The 14,863-nt window shown below is 41.9% G+C and overlaps 1 protein-coding gene and 1 long non-coding RNA gene across 2 annotated transcripts; both read left to right on the top strand.

The window, feature by feature from the left end:
* The first annotated feature begins 1,201 nt into the window (after positions 1 to 1,201).
* Positions 1,202 to 10,747, top strand: LOC118966160 (sterile alpha motif domain-containing protein 9-like). The gene is made up of 2 exons (XM_036989252.2): positions 1,202 to 1,284; positions 7,671 to 10,747. The coding sequence occupies exon 2, from the start codon at positions 7,743 to 7,745 to the stop codon at positions 10,641 to 10,643; it is 2,901 nt and encodes a 966-aa protein (XP_036845147.2). The 5' UTR covers positions 1,202 to 1,284; positions 7,671 to 7,742; the 3' UTR covers positions 10,644 to 10,747.
* An 83-nt stretch (positions 10,748 to 10,830) lies between these two features.
* LOC149980780 (uncharacterized) lies at positions 10,831 to 14,247 on the top strand. Its single transcript, XR_016483132.1, has 2 exons — positions 10,831 to 10,941; positions 13,400 to 14,247. It is a non-coding gene; the product is annotated as an uncharacterized LOC149980780 (long non-coding RNA).
* The last annotated feature ends 616 nt before the right edge of the window (positions 14,248 to 14,863 follow it).

The raw sequence follows: 14,863 nt of genomic DNA on the forward strand, positions 1-14,863 counted from the left end.
ATAAACTAGTGACTAGTGTTTGTCATGATACCCTGATGACGACCGCTTGTCTGTTGAATAGTTGGTTATTAGGTTGTTACATTTTTGCATCTGAGCTCCTAGAGTGTGCGGCTCTGCTTTTCTTTTTCAAAAACCCAGCAGCTTTCACGCTCAGTTTCCTGTGTGTATCAAGAATGGTCCACCACCCAAAGGACATCCATCCAACTTGACAACTGTGGGAAGCATTGGAGTCAAAATGGGCCAGCATCCCTGTGGAACGCTTTCGACACCTTGTAGAGTCCATGCCCCAACACATTGAGGCTGTTCTGAGGGCAAAAGGGGGTGCAACTCAATATTAGTATTGTGTTCCTAATGTTTGGTATACTCAGTGTATATTGCACAAATGAGAAGAGAGTTTCCTTCTCAATTCCTTGCATCCTCACCGCCTTCTCAAAACACATTGGAAAAGGTCAGAGGAGGCTTGGACTTCCTCCTCCAATATGGTTGAGGAGGCGAGGAGATCCGATTCAAGGAATTGAGAGCATGGGTAAATACCTGAACAGGTTCTCATCTGCTTCTCCAGGTCATGGGGTAGTAGTGGTGGAGTGGAGGGGGGAGGGGTGTGGTGAGGTGTTCCGGAGGGGGTGGGTTGAAGTGCAACTGGTGTCAGCCTGCAGGAACCTGGCCCTTCATAAGGAGTTGCTAGGGCATAATGAACAAAGTAAAGCCCCCCCAGCGAAACCCGGACGACGGGGGAACAGTTGTGCTCCGTCCTATGGCACTCCCAGCCACAGCCGGTTGTGGCACAGCCCAGGAATGAACCCGGGGCTGTAGTAACACCTCTAGCACTTAGACCGCTGCGCTACTCGGGAGGTCCCCCAACTTATTTTAATTTACAGTGAAATGTAACTTAAGTTAGCAATGACAACTTCATCATCATCTAATCTGTCCAGGTCATCCAGTTTACCTTGTAAACTTGGCACAGACTGATGCATAGAGACCAACTACACAGGGGAAAACATCAACCTGAACCGGTTTGAATGTGGGTGGCTCAACTCAAATTTGACTATAAAAGGGACACATCATCCAGGGTCAGTCATTGCATTTCAAGAGCCAAGACAGGTAATAACTTAGCAACCTACTTTTATAAACCATTTCATGTATACAATACAAAGGCTGTACTTTCAGATGAACCGGATTTCAGATTAAAGTAATTGTTTCTCTGAAGTGTAAATATGATATGTTTCTTTCCAGACTCGGCCGTGATTCCCACAAAAATATAGAACCTTCTTCAAACAGACAAAGGTAAGAGTAATGTCTATTTTCCATGGAATATTTTATCTTGGTAGGGAATATCAAATGTACTCATTGAAGTTAGTCAACAACACACAGAATTATAAGATGATTGATTAACTTTACACTCGAGGGGAAAAGGCCAAATTTCTAACAGAATCCATGTATTTATTTACTTGTCATGGACAATGCACATCAATGAACTTTTCTGTAAATGTGTCAGATTTTGTCAGCTGGCTAATATTAATCTGTAGTCCCAGGGCAGATAGATAAAAACATTGAGGAAAGCATCCTAAACATTTCACAATAAACTTCCCCCAACATTCAGGTCCTTGGATCAGGGGTTCTCAAATTTGGGTCCACGGATCCCCAGGAGGTACTGCAGGAGGTCCGCTACCAGATCTTAAAATATAAAATATTTCAAAACATTTCTTTCTCTGCTTCATGATAAAATATGTTGAATGGAAGGAAATTAGCTTGAAAACGGCATCACTTTCTCTCCAATGCCAAGAGGCTTTAAAATGTTCTTTGTCTGGGCTCCGAGACATGGTTAATCCGGCCATGCACTGCCGAAGTCATAGTAAAACTCTTTGTATACATATTTTTTTTTATCTCACTCGAGTTGTGTTCTGATTTTGAAGGGGCTCCTGATAAATCACAAAAAGGGTCTCCGGACCCAAAAAGTTAGAGAACCCCTGCCCAAGGTGGCTGTTAAAATAATGGGAGAAAGTAGATGTGAAAAAGAAAATACAAGAAAACAACCAACCAAATAGAAAAAACAACAAACAAAACATGTAATAAGTGGCTACAACCCTGCAGCGAAGAACAAAAATAGGACAGCACTCCAGTGCTGGAGTATTTATATTGGCACACAAACATTTCACTTCCTGGTTTTCAACCATCTTTTAATTTGTGTTTAAGGAAATACAGGAGTGCGATTATGAAAACCACATGATCATTTTACCGAATGGCATTGGTTGAGATGAGGAACTTAAAACTCGTGACTCACTCTACTGCAGTGCCATTGATGTGGATCAGGACATGTTCCCTCCTCTGCTTCCTAAAGTCAACAATCAACTCCTTTGTTTTGCTGTCTTTGAGGGATAGGTTGTTGTCATGACACCATAGTACCAGTTCACTTACCTCCTTCCTATAGGCTGACGCTTGGTTGTTGGTTATCAGGCCTACAACCGTGGTGTTGTCAACAAACTTGATGATGGAGTTGGTGTGGTGCAAAGCAATGCATTTCTGATTGAACAGGGAGTACAGCAGAGGGCTGAGGACACACCCCTGTGTTAAAAGTCAGTGTGGGGGAGGCGCTGTTTCCAATCCTCACAGCTTGTGGTCTGCCCGTCAGGAAGTCAATCATCCAGTTGCAGAGGGTTGTGTCCAGACCCAGGGTTCTGAGCTTGTGCTGGTGTTGTGTTGAGTGCTGAACTTTAGTAAATTAACATATGGAGAAGCCGGCTGGTTGAATAGCAGAGTCCAGTGTATTTTCCATAAGCCAAGTCTCTGTAAAAACAAATAAATAGCATTTTCTGATGTCCCTCTGCGATGGAAGCCTTGATCTGAGTTCACAAAGTTTATTTTCCAGCTATCGGACATTAGCCATCAGGATCCCTGGACGACAAGGCAGTGTAGCCTATCTTTTCAGCCCAGCTTGGAATCCATGTTTCATTCCTCTTCTTCATCACTGACTTTGCCTTAGGTTAATCTCGGCCAGGAGCAACAGGTACACTCACTGTGTGGGGAACAAAGTAGTGAATGTAGTATTTCAGATCTGGGAGGCTGCGAGATAAGTGAGTAGTTTACGATTCATGATCCAGAAGTGTTTGTTGGTCGTAGGAAATTATTGCACAAACATTCTGAGCAAACAAAGTAATAATTAATACAAACATAGCCATAAAAAAGTGAAGTCGGACAGGAACCGTCAGGACAAGCGTCCTCCTCAGTGCCCCCATCTTTTAGCTTATGAACCATATGTCAGATTTATTCCAGACTTTGTATTTAGACTCACTACAGCAGTTTACAATGTCCACACTCTGTAGATATCGAATTAGCATAATAGCAAAATCCCCATAAAAATCTGTCTGTTTAAGATAGAGATATGTGTTATTACAAGGACTGGGTCTCAATCCACTGCATCGACTGCTTCAGCCTTCGACCATCAGACATGGCGGAAATCGGTCATCTCACGGAAATGTTTCTAGTGTTGGAACGGTTTGGCCCACAAACTACTATGACCCCTATATGCAACGATGAAGCCCTCCCGAACACGATGCTGTTCTTCGCTCTACGACCCACAGAAGCACCACGGGACTCGTCTGAATTCGATACCGCCGATCTGGCAAATTCTGTCTGTACCGTATGATCAGTTTGGGCTACACACTAATATGACCAATCTATATAAAGGTGAGAGTTTTATTTTATGGTTGGTTATGACATCTACATACTGTAAGTTTCAAACCAACAAAACCCACCACACAAGGCAAAACATTCCATTACACCATATCATACTTGTCAATAGTATGATTGTTATATAAAATGTTCTTACCGTATTAAATGATCATTGTAATTGTGCACACATTGATGTCAGACATGCACCAACCCCAATGCTCTGGTGCTGATGAATGCAGGAGCAGATTTCAGGAGAAGGACACCCTCTTATTGACTGATGACTGACAAGGACATGTAATGACAGGCCTATTTGGCTTGTATGATTATGTTGGTCATAATGCTTCTTGACAGTGCGATAAAGTGCATTTTCTTAGGACCATTCTGTAAACCTTTAATTGGGCTAATGCTTCATGACAGTGTTAAACTGTAGTTTCTACAAGTAATTTAAAATATTATAGAAAAAAAAAATGACTGCAAAATATTCATTACAACAACAACAAAATTGCAAACGAAAGGTAACTTCTTGGAAGGGCAAAAATACATTTGAATAAATGTGGGTTTTGACACTCTTATGTAGGTGGGGCGGCAGCGTAGCCTAGTGGTTAGAGCGATGAGCTGATCCCCAAGCTGACAAGGTACAAATCTGTCATTCTGCCCCTGAACAACTGTTCCTAGGCCGTCAATGAAAATAAGAATTTGTTCTTAACTGACTTGCCTAGTCTAAAGGTAAAATAAAAAATAAAATAAATAACCAGCCATGAAATAACGCAATATATACCAAAACAGATGTAAATATATGGGTCATGACAGTGTTAAGACCATATAATCACAGGTTATGACATGTTATGTCAGCAGTTATGACATACAGTATTATGACATGGTTATGACCTGTCATAATGTGTTATGACAGGGTGGGTGTCAAGTAAAGTGTTTATAAAGTTTATAAAGACCCTATACCATTGTTTTTTTACCTTCCAAAGTAAATTAATGTCAGTTGATATATTCATGATGTAAAATATATAGAAGTTTACAGTATTCAGCATTGCTCAAACTATACATGTAAACTAGACAATACAATTTTGGATCAGTAGTTAGCAGTTTTTTAGCAGTTTAATTAAGTCATAGTTAAATGTATTGTTAACAAAAGACAAAAAAACATATAAAAATAAATGTGAATACAACATTATGATAAGCAGATACTTATATTGATATCTATATTATTATAATTTGTTTGAGTGATTTGTTGCAGGGAACAAGTGACTTTGTGCATTTCTTTACTGTACTCAGTCAATTGATTTATGTGCTGAAAATAAACCACATACTAAATCAAATCAAATCAAATCAAATTTTATTTGTCACATACACATGGTTAGCAGATGTTAATGCGAGTGTAGCGAAATGCTTGTGCTTCTAGTTCCGACAATGCAGTGATAACCAACAAATAATCTAACTAACAATTCCAAAACTACTGTCTTATACACAGTGTAAGGGGATAAAGAATATGTACATAAGGATATATGAATGAGTGATGGTACAGAGCAGCATAGGCAAGATACAGTAGATGATATCGAGTACAGTATATACATATGAGATGAGTATGTAAACAAAGTGGCATAGTTAAAGTGGCCAGTGATACATGTATTACATAAGGATGCAGTCGATGATATAGAGTACAGTATATACGTATGCATGTGAGATGAATAATGTAGGGTAAGTAACATTATATAAGGTAGCATTGTTTAAAGTGGCAAGTGATATATTTACATCATTTCCTATCAATTCCCATTATTAAAGTGGCTGGAGTTGAGTCAGTGTCAGTGTCAGTGTCAGTGTGTTGGCAGCAGCCACTCAATGTTAGTGGTGGCTGTTTAACAGTCTGATGGCCTTGAGATAGAAGCTGTTTTTCAGTCTCTCGGTCCCAGCTTTGATGCACCTGTACTGACCTCGCCTTCTGGATGATAGCGGGGTGAACAGGCAGTGGCTCGGGTGGTTGATGTCCTTGATGATCTTTATGGCCTTCCTGTAACATCGGGTGGTGTAGGTGTCCTGGAGGGCAGGTAGTTTGCCCCCGGTGATGCGTTGTGCAGACCTCACTACCCTCTGGAGAGCCTTACGGTTGAGGGCGGAGCAGTTGCCGTACCAGGCGGTGATACAGCCCGACAGGATGCTCTCGATTGTGCATCTGTAGAAGTTTGTGAGTGCTTTTGGTGACAAGCCGAATTTCTTCAGCCTCCTGAGGTTGAAGAGGCGCTGCTGCGCCTTCTTCACAATGCTGTCTGTGTGGGTGGACCAATTCAGTTTGTCTGTGATGTGTATGCCGAGGAACTTAAAACTTGCTACCCTCTCCACTACTGTTCCATCGATGTGTATAGGGGGGTGTTCCCTCTGCTGTTTCCTGAAGTCCACAATCATCTCCTTAGTTTTGTTGACGTTGAGTGTGAGGTTATTTTCCTGACACCACACTCCGAGGGCCCTCACCTCCTCCCTGTAGGCCGTCTCGTCGTTGTTGGTAATCAAGCCTACCACTGTTGTGTCGTCCGCAAACTTGATGATTGAGTTGGAGGCGTGCGTGGCCACGCAGTCGTGGGTGAACAGGGAGTACAGGAGAGGGCTCAGAACGCACCCTTGTGGGGCCCCAGTGTTGAGGATCAGCGGGGAGGAGATGTTGTTGCCTACCCTCACCACCTGGGGGCGGCCCGTCAGGAAGTCCAGTACCCAGTTGCACAGGGCGGGGTCGAGACCCAGGGTCTCGAGCTTGATGACGAGCTTGGAGGGTACTATGGTGTTGAATGCCGAGCTGTAGTCGATGAACAGCATTCTCACATAGGTATTCCTCTTGTCCAGATGGGTTAGGGCAGTGTGCAGTGTGGTTGAGATTGCATCGTCTGTGGACCTATTTGGGCGGTAAGCAAATTGGAGTGAGTCTAGGGTGTCAGGTAGGGTGGAGGTGATATGGTCCTTGACTAGTCTCTCAAAGCACTTCATGATGACGAATGTGAGTGCTACGGGGCGGTAGTCGTTTAGCTCAGTTACCTTAGCTTTCTTGGGAACAGGAACAATGGTGGCCCTCTTGAAGCATGTGGGAACAGCAGACTGGTATAGGGATTGATTGAATATGTCCGTAAACACACCGGACAGCTGGTCTGCGCATGCTCTGAGGGCGCGGCTGGGGATGCCGTCTGGGCCTGCAGCCTTGCGAGGGTTAACACGTTAAAATGTTTTACTCACCTCGGCTGCAGTGAAGGAGAGACCGCATATTTTCGTTGCAGGCCGTGTCAGTGGCACTGTATTGTCCTCAAAGCGGGCAAAAAAGTGATTTAGTCTGCCTGGGAGCAAGACATCCTGGTCCGTGACTGGGCTGGATTTCTTCCTGTAGTCCGTGATTGACTGTAGACCCTGCCACATGCCTCTTGTGTCTGAGCCGTTGAATTGAGATTCTACTTTGTCTCTGTACTGACGCTTAGCTTGTTTGATAGCCTTGCGGAGGGAATAGCTGCACTGTTTGTATTCGGTCATGTTACCAGACACCTTGCCCTGATTAAAAGCAGTGGTTCGCGCTTTCAGTTCCACACGAATGCTGCCATCAATCCACGGTTTCTGGTTAGGGAATGTTTTAATCGTTGCTATGGGAACGACATCTTCAACGCACGTTCTAATGAACTCGCACACCGAATCAGCGTATTCGTCAATATTGTTATCTGACGCAATACGAAACATGTCCCAGTCCACGTGATGGACTGGGATACTAGTGAAAATTGCACAAATGTGACTGATTTTTTTTTTTATCAGAGGTTAGCAACAAGAAACAAAAAACACATAGGCATGCTGTTGTATTTATCAGCAGGATGCAATGTCTGTAGATACATCCAACCAATGTCCAATCTATTAGCTATATAAATTAAAGTCCAACAAAGTCAAAGATGTACTATAATCAGCCTTTTGTTTATAACTGTTAATGCCGTTTGACATTTTTACTGAAACATTATTGTCTCCGTTCTCAGAGTCCATACCACCTAATGAAGAACAACTAATATTCAGAAAATTGGTTCAGCTTGGGACGGGAGACAACAAAGATGGCACACAACAAGGGGTCGTCCCTGTCCAATGCCCGTGGTCGTGAAATTTATGTTGGAAGTGAAATCAGGGATTCCATTTCCCTTCTGGATGTTTTGTACTCAAATGCATTCGAAGAAGAGGACATAGACTCAGCAGTAGCGAAAAAGGCAGAGGCAGATTTTTACAGAGGAGCCCCACCTCAATGGCTTAACTTCTGCTGGGCTGAAAAGGCAACATCAGCTAATAAAACTACCCCCTTTATCAAAAGAGATGGGTACACTGAGCTGATACAAAATATTAAGAAACAGCTTAAGGGCGACCTGACTTCTACCATGAATCTGCTGCATCAGCCAGGCAGCGGAGGAACCACTCTGGCCAAGCAGGTGCTCTGGGATATGCGTAAAAAGCTCAGATGTGCTGTTCTAACAGGTGCTACCTCAGACTTCACCGCTATCGCCAAGCAGGTGATTCACCTTTTCACTGCAGGCAGCCAAGGCCACCAGAACACTGTGCTCTTACTGCTGAATGATGTGTGTATTCAGAAGAATCTGCAGGATGCCATCATGAAAGAGATTACAGACCGAAACATTACAACCCACATGCCTGTGGTCATCATTTTAAACTGTGTGCATAAGGCAGTTATCAAACAAGAGGACCATAACAACTCAAGACATGTTATTCTCAGGGCGGAACTTTCTGAAGCAGAGAAACAACAGTTTGAGGAGAAACAGATTGAGATCAGTCGAAGCTACAGCAATGAACACAAACAGTTTCATGGCTTTAACATAATGCGAGAAAATTTTAGTGAAGATTATGTTAAAGAAACGTGTGCCTTTTTAGATGTCAGGAAAAAAAGAAGGCCTAAAAAATCCCAGCTTCTTGCATTCTTATCACTGGTGAATGCCTACGTTCCTGGCTCCCACCTTCTGCAGTCTCAATGTCAGGCATTCCTGGGGCCTCCAGATCCCATTTATGGAGGTCCTTCCTTTGAGCAGCGAATGGAGCCTTTCAGTCATCTGATAGTGACATTCCCTTCACAACAGGGACAAGACAAACATGTCCGTTTGGCTCACCCACTGATTGCACAGCAGTGTGTTGAGTTACTGGCTACAGCAGGTGTGACCAGAAGTGATACAGCAAGGAACTTTCTGACAGACTTTTGTAGAGAAGAGGTGCAGCAACATTTGATGTCCGTCATCAAAGATATGCTAACTAAGAGGGAAATCACTGTGGATGTTAAGCAGAATGCAGAATGGAAACGAGACATGTTAACGAAAAGGGAAATGAGAGAAGAAAGGAAAAGCAAGTTTTCCAGGTTGATTCAAGATATTGAAGATACTGAAGGCCAAGAATCCAAAAGCAACTGTGTATCTGTTTTACAACTAGCTTCAAAGAAATTCAAGCAAAACCCATTCTTTCCTCAAGCTCTTGCTCGTTTCTTTTACATTGTGAAGAGAGACTATTCTAAAGCGGAGAAGTGGGCAAAAATAGCAAAAGACAGAGATCCCAACAATTCATTTGTTGCTGACACACTGGGGCAAGTATACAAGAACCATTTGATGAGCAGAATGAAAGTAGAGCAGAGTTCCTTCAGGGTTCCCAAACAGCTGGGTTCCATCTCTGCACAAGAAATTTTGCAACTATCAACAATGGCCTTTGAGGCTTTCAAAGATGAGGAATGGGCTGCTGAAAATGAGCAGGGAGCAGACATGCAATACGATGGTATTAACAAAGTCTCACACATCTATAACAACAGGGGACTATTTGGTTATCTACAGGTTGCCAACATTGTTTTTGACTCACTTGTCTCTCTTGATAAAAACTGGCAAAAGGTCCTTACCATGGAAATATCCGCTGACTCTTTCTTCATATCAATCGGACAGAAAAAGCTCTTCAAGTACAAGCCACTCATCATCAGCCTCAGGGATGAGGTGGAGAGGAAATGTGAGTTTTTTGATGGTTACCTGACTTACTCCAAACCCAGCATGAAAGAAAATGAACCGCATTACTTTCAGACTGATGTGAAGAACTGCTACTGCAAATACGTGGGGACATGCACACCTATACACTCAGAGTCTGCAATAGATGTACCCCTCCAGAAGCTCAAAGAAGAAATGGCCATTGCCTTCCCTGGACTGCTTTGCTGTCTTGATAAGGGCTATGATGCATCTAACTTACGCCGAATAACAACATTGTGGGGGGAAATAAATAAAAAAATAAACAAGAAAGATGGTGACAACAAAGCGTCCCAAAACTTCATCCTTGCCAACATCATCTTAAGCAAAGTGGAAGCAGCATCTCCAATTCTTACCCCGTTGCCAATCCTAAGAAGCAGTCTGGAGAGACATCTAGTGGCTAATCTTAGTAACCAAACCCCAGAGTTTTACTTCTTAGTCCTTTTGCTGTTTTGGCCTGAGGAGCATAAAAAAATGGATTTCAATATTGACCTCAACAAATGTGTTCTGGAGATGCAAGAGTCCTACAAAAACACATACAAAAAGCATCTTCGCTCAAGGTACCTTCTCCCCCTTATTTTCCTGGGTAAGGGTGAGGGTTTGAGCAGACTGGTTCATAGAGCAAAAATAGACAACCTATTGATAGAGGAGAATCCAATGGCAAGGCCAGAGGCAAGGCCAGACCTTATCTCTCAAAAGTGGAGCAGTGGTGAAGTGTGGAGAGAACCCAGTGTCCAGGACCTTCTTCTTCCAGTCAATGGAGTGGTTAGACAGCACAAGGTGTTTGCGCACGTTGATGGCAAGAAGATTAACGTTTGTGCCGGCCAACAAAGCAAAGTTTGGAAGTCCGGAGACGTCTGCTTCTACCTTGGCTTCACCATTAGAGGTCCTGTGGCCTACGACATCAACTACCCATCCTATTCACGTAGGATTAAAGTATTGAAGTACCGGACATCGAATTGATCAAAGACCGGTATTTTTCAAATTTGTATCTCTATATTCTCTCACTCATGTACAGGCTCTTGATATTTTAATGTTCTAATACACAATATAATGACACGGGACGTCCAAACCTACCAATCTACACAGGGGCGAGAGTGACGCTGGTATTTGTGATATCATTGATTTTAAAATGCTTTGTGTACCAGGAAATTAAGACCACTGTATTATCACTGAGGTTAGTGCTTGGTTTGGCTGATTTTCTGATTGATGTGTCTGTCCCCAGGGCCTGTGAGAAGTTGAACAACGTGCCAATGTGATGGTGAGTTAATGTTTGTTACAGTATTCACAGAGCGTACAATAGTAATAGATAAGTGTTTGACAAATGCAACTTTACCACCACCTATGTTGACTGAGCTTTGTATTTATGAATATTACATAGTTTTCATGAAAATAACAAATATGGTGGGAAAATCCTACATTTTGCTCCAGTTTCACGGCTGGCAGCTGCATTCTTCGAATTCGTAATTCGAGTGCATAATTTGTCAAAATGGGAGGTGATGGAACAAAAAGTGAGCGCGAAAGGGGTGTTACCTGGTACCAGAACACATGAAAAAATAACTTTTATAATCAAGCATTGCATGCATTATCATCGCTCATTCACGAATTGACGCTCATTCACGAATTGCAAAAATCGCTGAAGTTTGAGACTTATATCTCCCTCACTAACTTTAAGCATCAGCTATCTGAGCAGCTTATACCGATTGCTGCAGCTGTTGCCTTGCGGAGGGAATAACTACACTGCGTATAAATCGAAGTTATTATATGAGGCTTCCTGGAACATTTCTCAGTACCGTGCTCAATACAATCTTGAAGCGTGGAATCCGATTGGTCAGACCAGCATTGAATGATTCTAGTCACAAGTATATCCTCTTTGAGTTTCTGCCTATAGGACGGTAGGAGCAAGATGGAGTCGTGGTCGGGTTTGCTGAATTTGCTGAAGGGAAGGCGGGGGTTGGGCCTTGTATGCATCCCAGAAGTTAGAGTAGCAGTGATCCAGTGTATTGCCCGAGCGGGTGCTGCAGTTAATATGCTGAAAGAATTTAGGTAGCCTTGTTCTCAAGATAGCTTTGTTAAAATCCCCAGCTACAATAAATGCAGCTGTTTGCTCAATTGGCCTACTTGGAAGTTGATAACATATTTGGTAGCCTGCAGACAAGTTAGTCTTCTCTTTTCAGTAGAATAATTGTCTTTCCAACCAGTGCTTTCCTGTGACTTTTTATATTTGAAAGGCCTTTTTTGCTACATGCTGTTCACTGGCAGATTTGCTGCGCTTCCTGACTGTAGGCCTTGTGATTGGGCTTCACACAATCCACAGCTAGGCTCTTTATTTTAAATATGCTATTGCTCCTCTGTGGCTGAATTATAGGCCTACTCCTGGTGTAGTATTCTGAATTATTACATTTAGCAGTAATTCTATAACTTTGGCAAATGTATTTCAATTTATCAGGGGTGCTGCGACACCTCCAGCACCCTTCCGCGGCTATGACTCCATAAGGAAAAACATATATTATAAAGAGCAAAGTTCCAGATTCTCTACTACACCGATATGTTGCATTCAATTATAAACCTATATCGGCACACTCGATTAAGTAGCCTAACATGTAGGCTAATCTTAAATTAAAGTTGGCAAATCACCATAAATTATAGGCCTAGTCAACAGCTGCGGGATGAATGAACAATGAAGAAGGAGTTTTATGGACGTGTCTGTGGGAGCAGCCAGGAAAGACAACTCAAGGACCACTGCTGCATCCGCAAACCAGCTAACCAGCTAACCAGCTAACCTGAGACGCTGTTTGATTCAAGGCTGGATTCTCCCTTTCTTGAAATAATCATTGATCTAAATATATGGCTATTAGATAAATGATGACATGCTAAAAAATAAATCATCACTGATCTGACATGACTTGGTTGTAGCCTATAGCGCACGCATTCTATTATTTCACTATCCATCTTTTGGTGAAGCTTTCAAGGATGGGAGGAGTGAAGGATGCATAGGTTATCCCAAAACAGGTGCATCATCTCCATTATAGGCTATTTGTCTCAGCTATACCATTCATTTAGACTACCACTTGTTCACATTGTAGAGTATTGTGGCTATGCAAGCTCCTTCACTTGGTTTTTGGGGGCAGCCCTTGATTCCGACAGGGATGCGCAATCGTTCTCTGCGCAATCCTTGACCTACATTCACAAGATGATAATTATAGGCCTCTTCGCAGTCTTACAACGCTGACAATGTGTATCTGTGAAGCCTGTTTGAACGAGTGTATTAGACCCCCCCACCAAACACACACACACCAGCATACACACACAACTGTCTATGTATGTAGACACAAAAACTGGGATGAAATACCTCATCCAATTCTGTGTGGCTCCTTCTTCTGAAAATAATCTATGGCACGACCTCTTGCAGGTCCTAAAATGTCTACTTTTAATAATATGGTAAGTATGTTCTAAAAGTGAAAGGATTTCCTTGTTAAAATTTAATTTAGATTATTCTCGATTTAAAAAAAAAAAATCATTTAAAAAATATGTAATAATCCAAGTACCACCACCTATTGCCGTTCAGTTATTTTTTATCTTCACTTGACCCTAGTAATCTCCAGTAGCATTCAAGCTTCAGCCCCATTTATCATGTTTTTAATGTCGTTTTAGTGTATTACATTTGTGGATGTCATTGTGTTTAAATGCAGTTGTTCTGCGACCAATCTTTACCTCAGACCTCAGGCCAGCACTTTGAGGACTTCACCGGACAGAACTGATCTAGAGGGTGAACCAGGTGAAGCCCATCTTGGATAAACTCATCACTGACAAGAGCTAAAGTTCAGTACTGGCCCAGTACACAGGACCAGATGGGGGAGCTCTCCACAGGACTGAGGGCAAGTGGCATCAGAGCAAAATATATTTTCTATGAAATCCTGAAGGAGCTGGAGCCACTGCTAATCAAAGACCTGAAGGGTGAATGAGGAGCTGGAATGGTGAATTGGGGACATTTAAAGTTTGTTTTAGGGGAAAAGGGCATAAATGACAGCAGCTCCGCTTTGTTTTACTACTTTGTGTTCAATAAAACACAACCTAAGAGAGGTATAGCCTCATTATTTTATCCTTATTTTTCTACATGTAAATATTAGTAGCCAGCAGAACAGCAACCAGCAACCTAGTGTTTTAGCCTTGAGGCTTTGCCAAAGATATAACATTTTGAGCGAGCTTGGGGGTCTGGTAAAAGTTGGGTTGGAAGATAAATGCTCAACCATCTCACCTGGATACTCTAGATCATTTACAGACAAGAAAATATATAAAGAAAATATATTATGAAAATACAAAAGTATACTGTGTAAAGAATCAATGATAAAAAGAACAATTGAATTATTTTGGCTACTAAATGATTGACAAGTCAGTGAGGGTAAGGAATACCAGCGATCTAAATACATGTATGATATGACTTTGTAAAGCTTTATGTACAAGCCTAATACAACGTTTTAAACAGTAATGATATGTGAGAATTTTTGTGACATTTTCACAACAAAGGTTTTAGAATATGTATTGAAATAAATACCTACGTACAGATGTGGCTTTGTCCTGATTTAAATGAGACTAAACTGAAATGATGCTATTTTGTTAGTGTGCTAAAATGAATATACATTTGAGCCCTTGTGGCTCAGCTGGTAGAGCATGGCACTGTGTTTTGGGTTAAATTCCCATGGTGGAGAAATACAAAAAATGTATGCTCTCACTTACTGTAAATAGCTCTGGATAAGGGTCTGCTAATACATACAGTGCTTTTGGAAAGTATTCAGACCCTTTGACTTTTTCCACATTTTGTTACGTTACAGCCTTATTCAATACCCCATACTGACAAACTCAACATTATACATATAGTACCAGTCAAAAGTTTGGACACTCCTACTCATTCAAGGGCTTTCTATATTTTTACTATTTTCTACATTGTAGTAACCAAAATGTTTTAAACAAATCAAAATATATTTTAGATTATTCAAAGTAGTCACCCTTTGGCTTGATGACAGCTTTGCACACTTGGCATTATCTCAACTAGCTTAATGAGGAATGCTTTTCCCACAGTTTTGAAGGAGTTCCCACATATGCTGAGCACTAGTTGGCTGCTTTTTCTTCACTCTGCAGTCCAACTCATCCCAAACCATCTCAATGGATTGGGTTGAGGTCAG

Source organism: Oncorhynchus mykiss, chromosome 9 (genome assembly GCF_057628025.1).
Source record: "Oncorhynchus mykiss isolate SJ-2025 chromosome 9, ASM5762802v1, whole genome shotgun sequence".
Classification (NCBI taxonomy): Eukaryota; Metazoa; Chordata; class Actinopteri; order Salmoniformes; family Salmonidae; genus Oncorhynchus; species Oncorhynchus mykiss.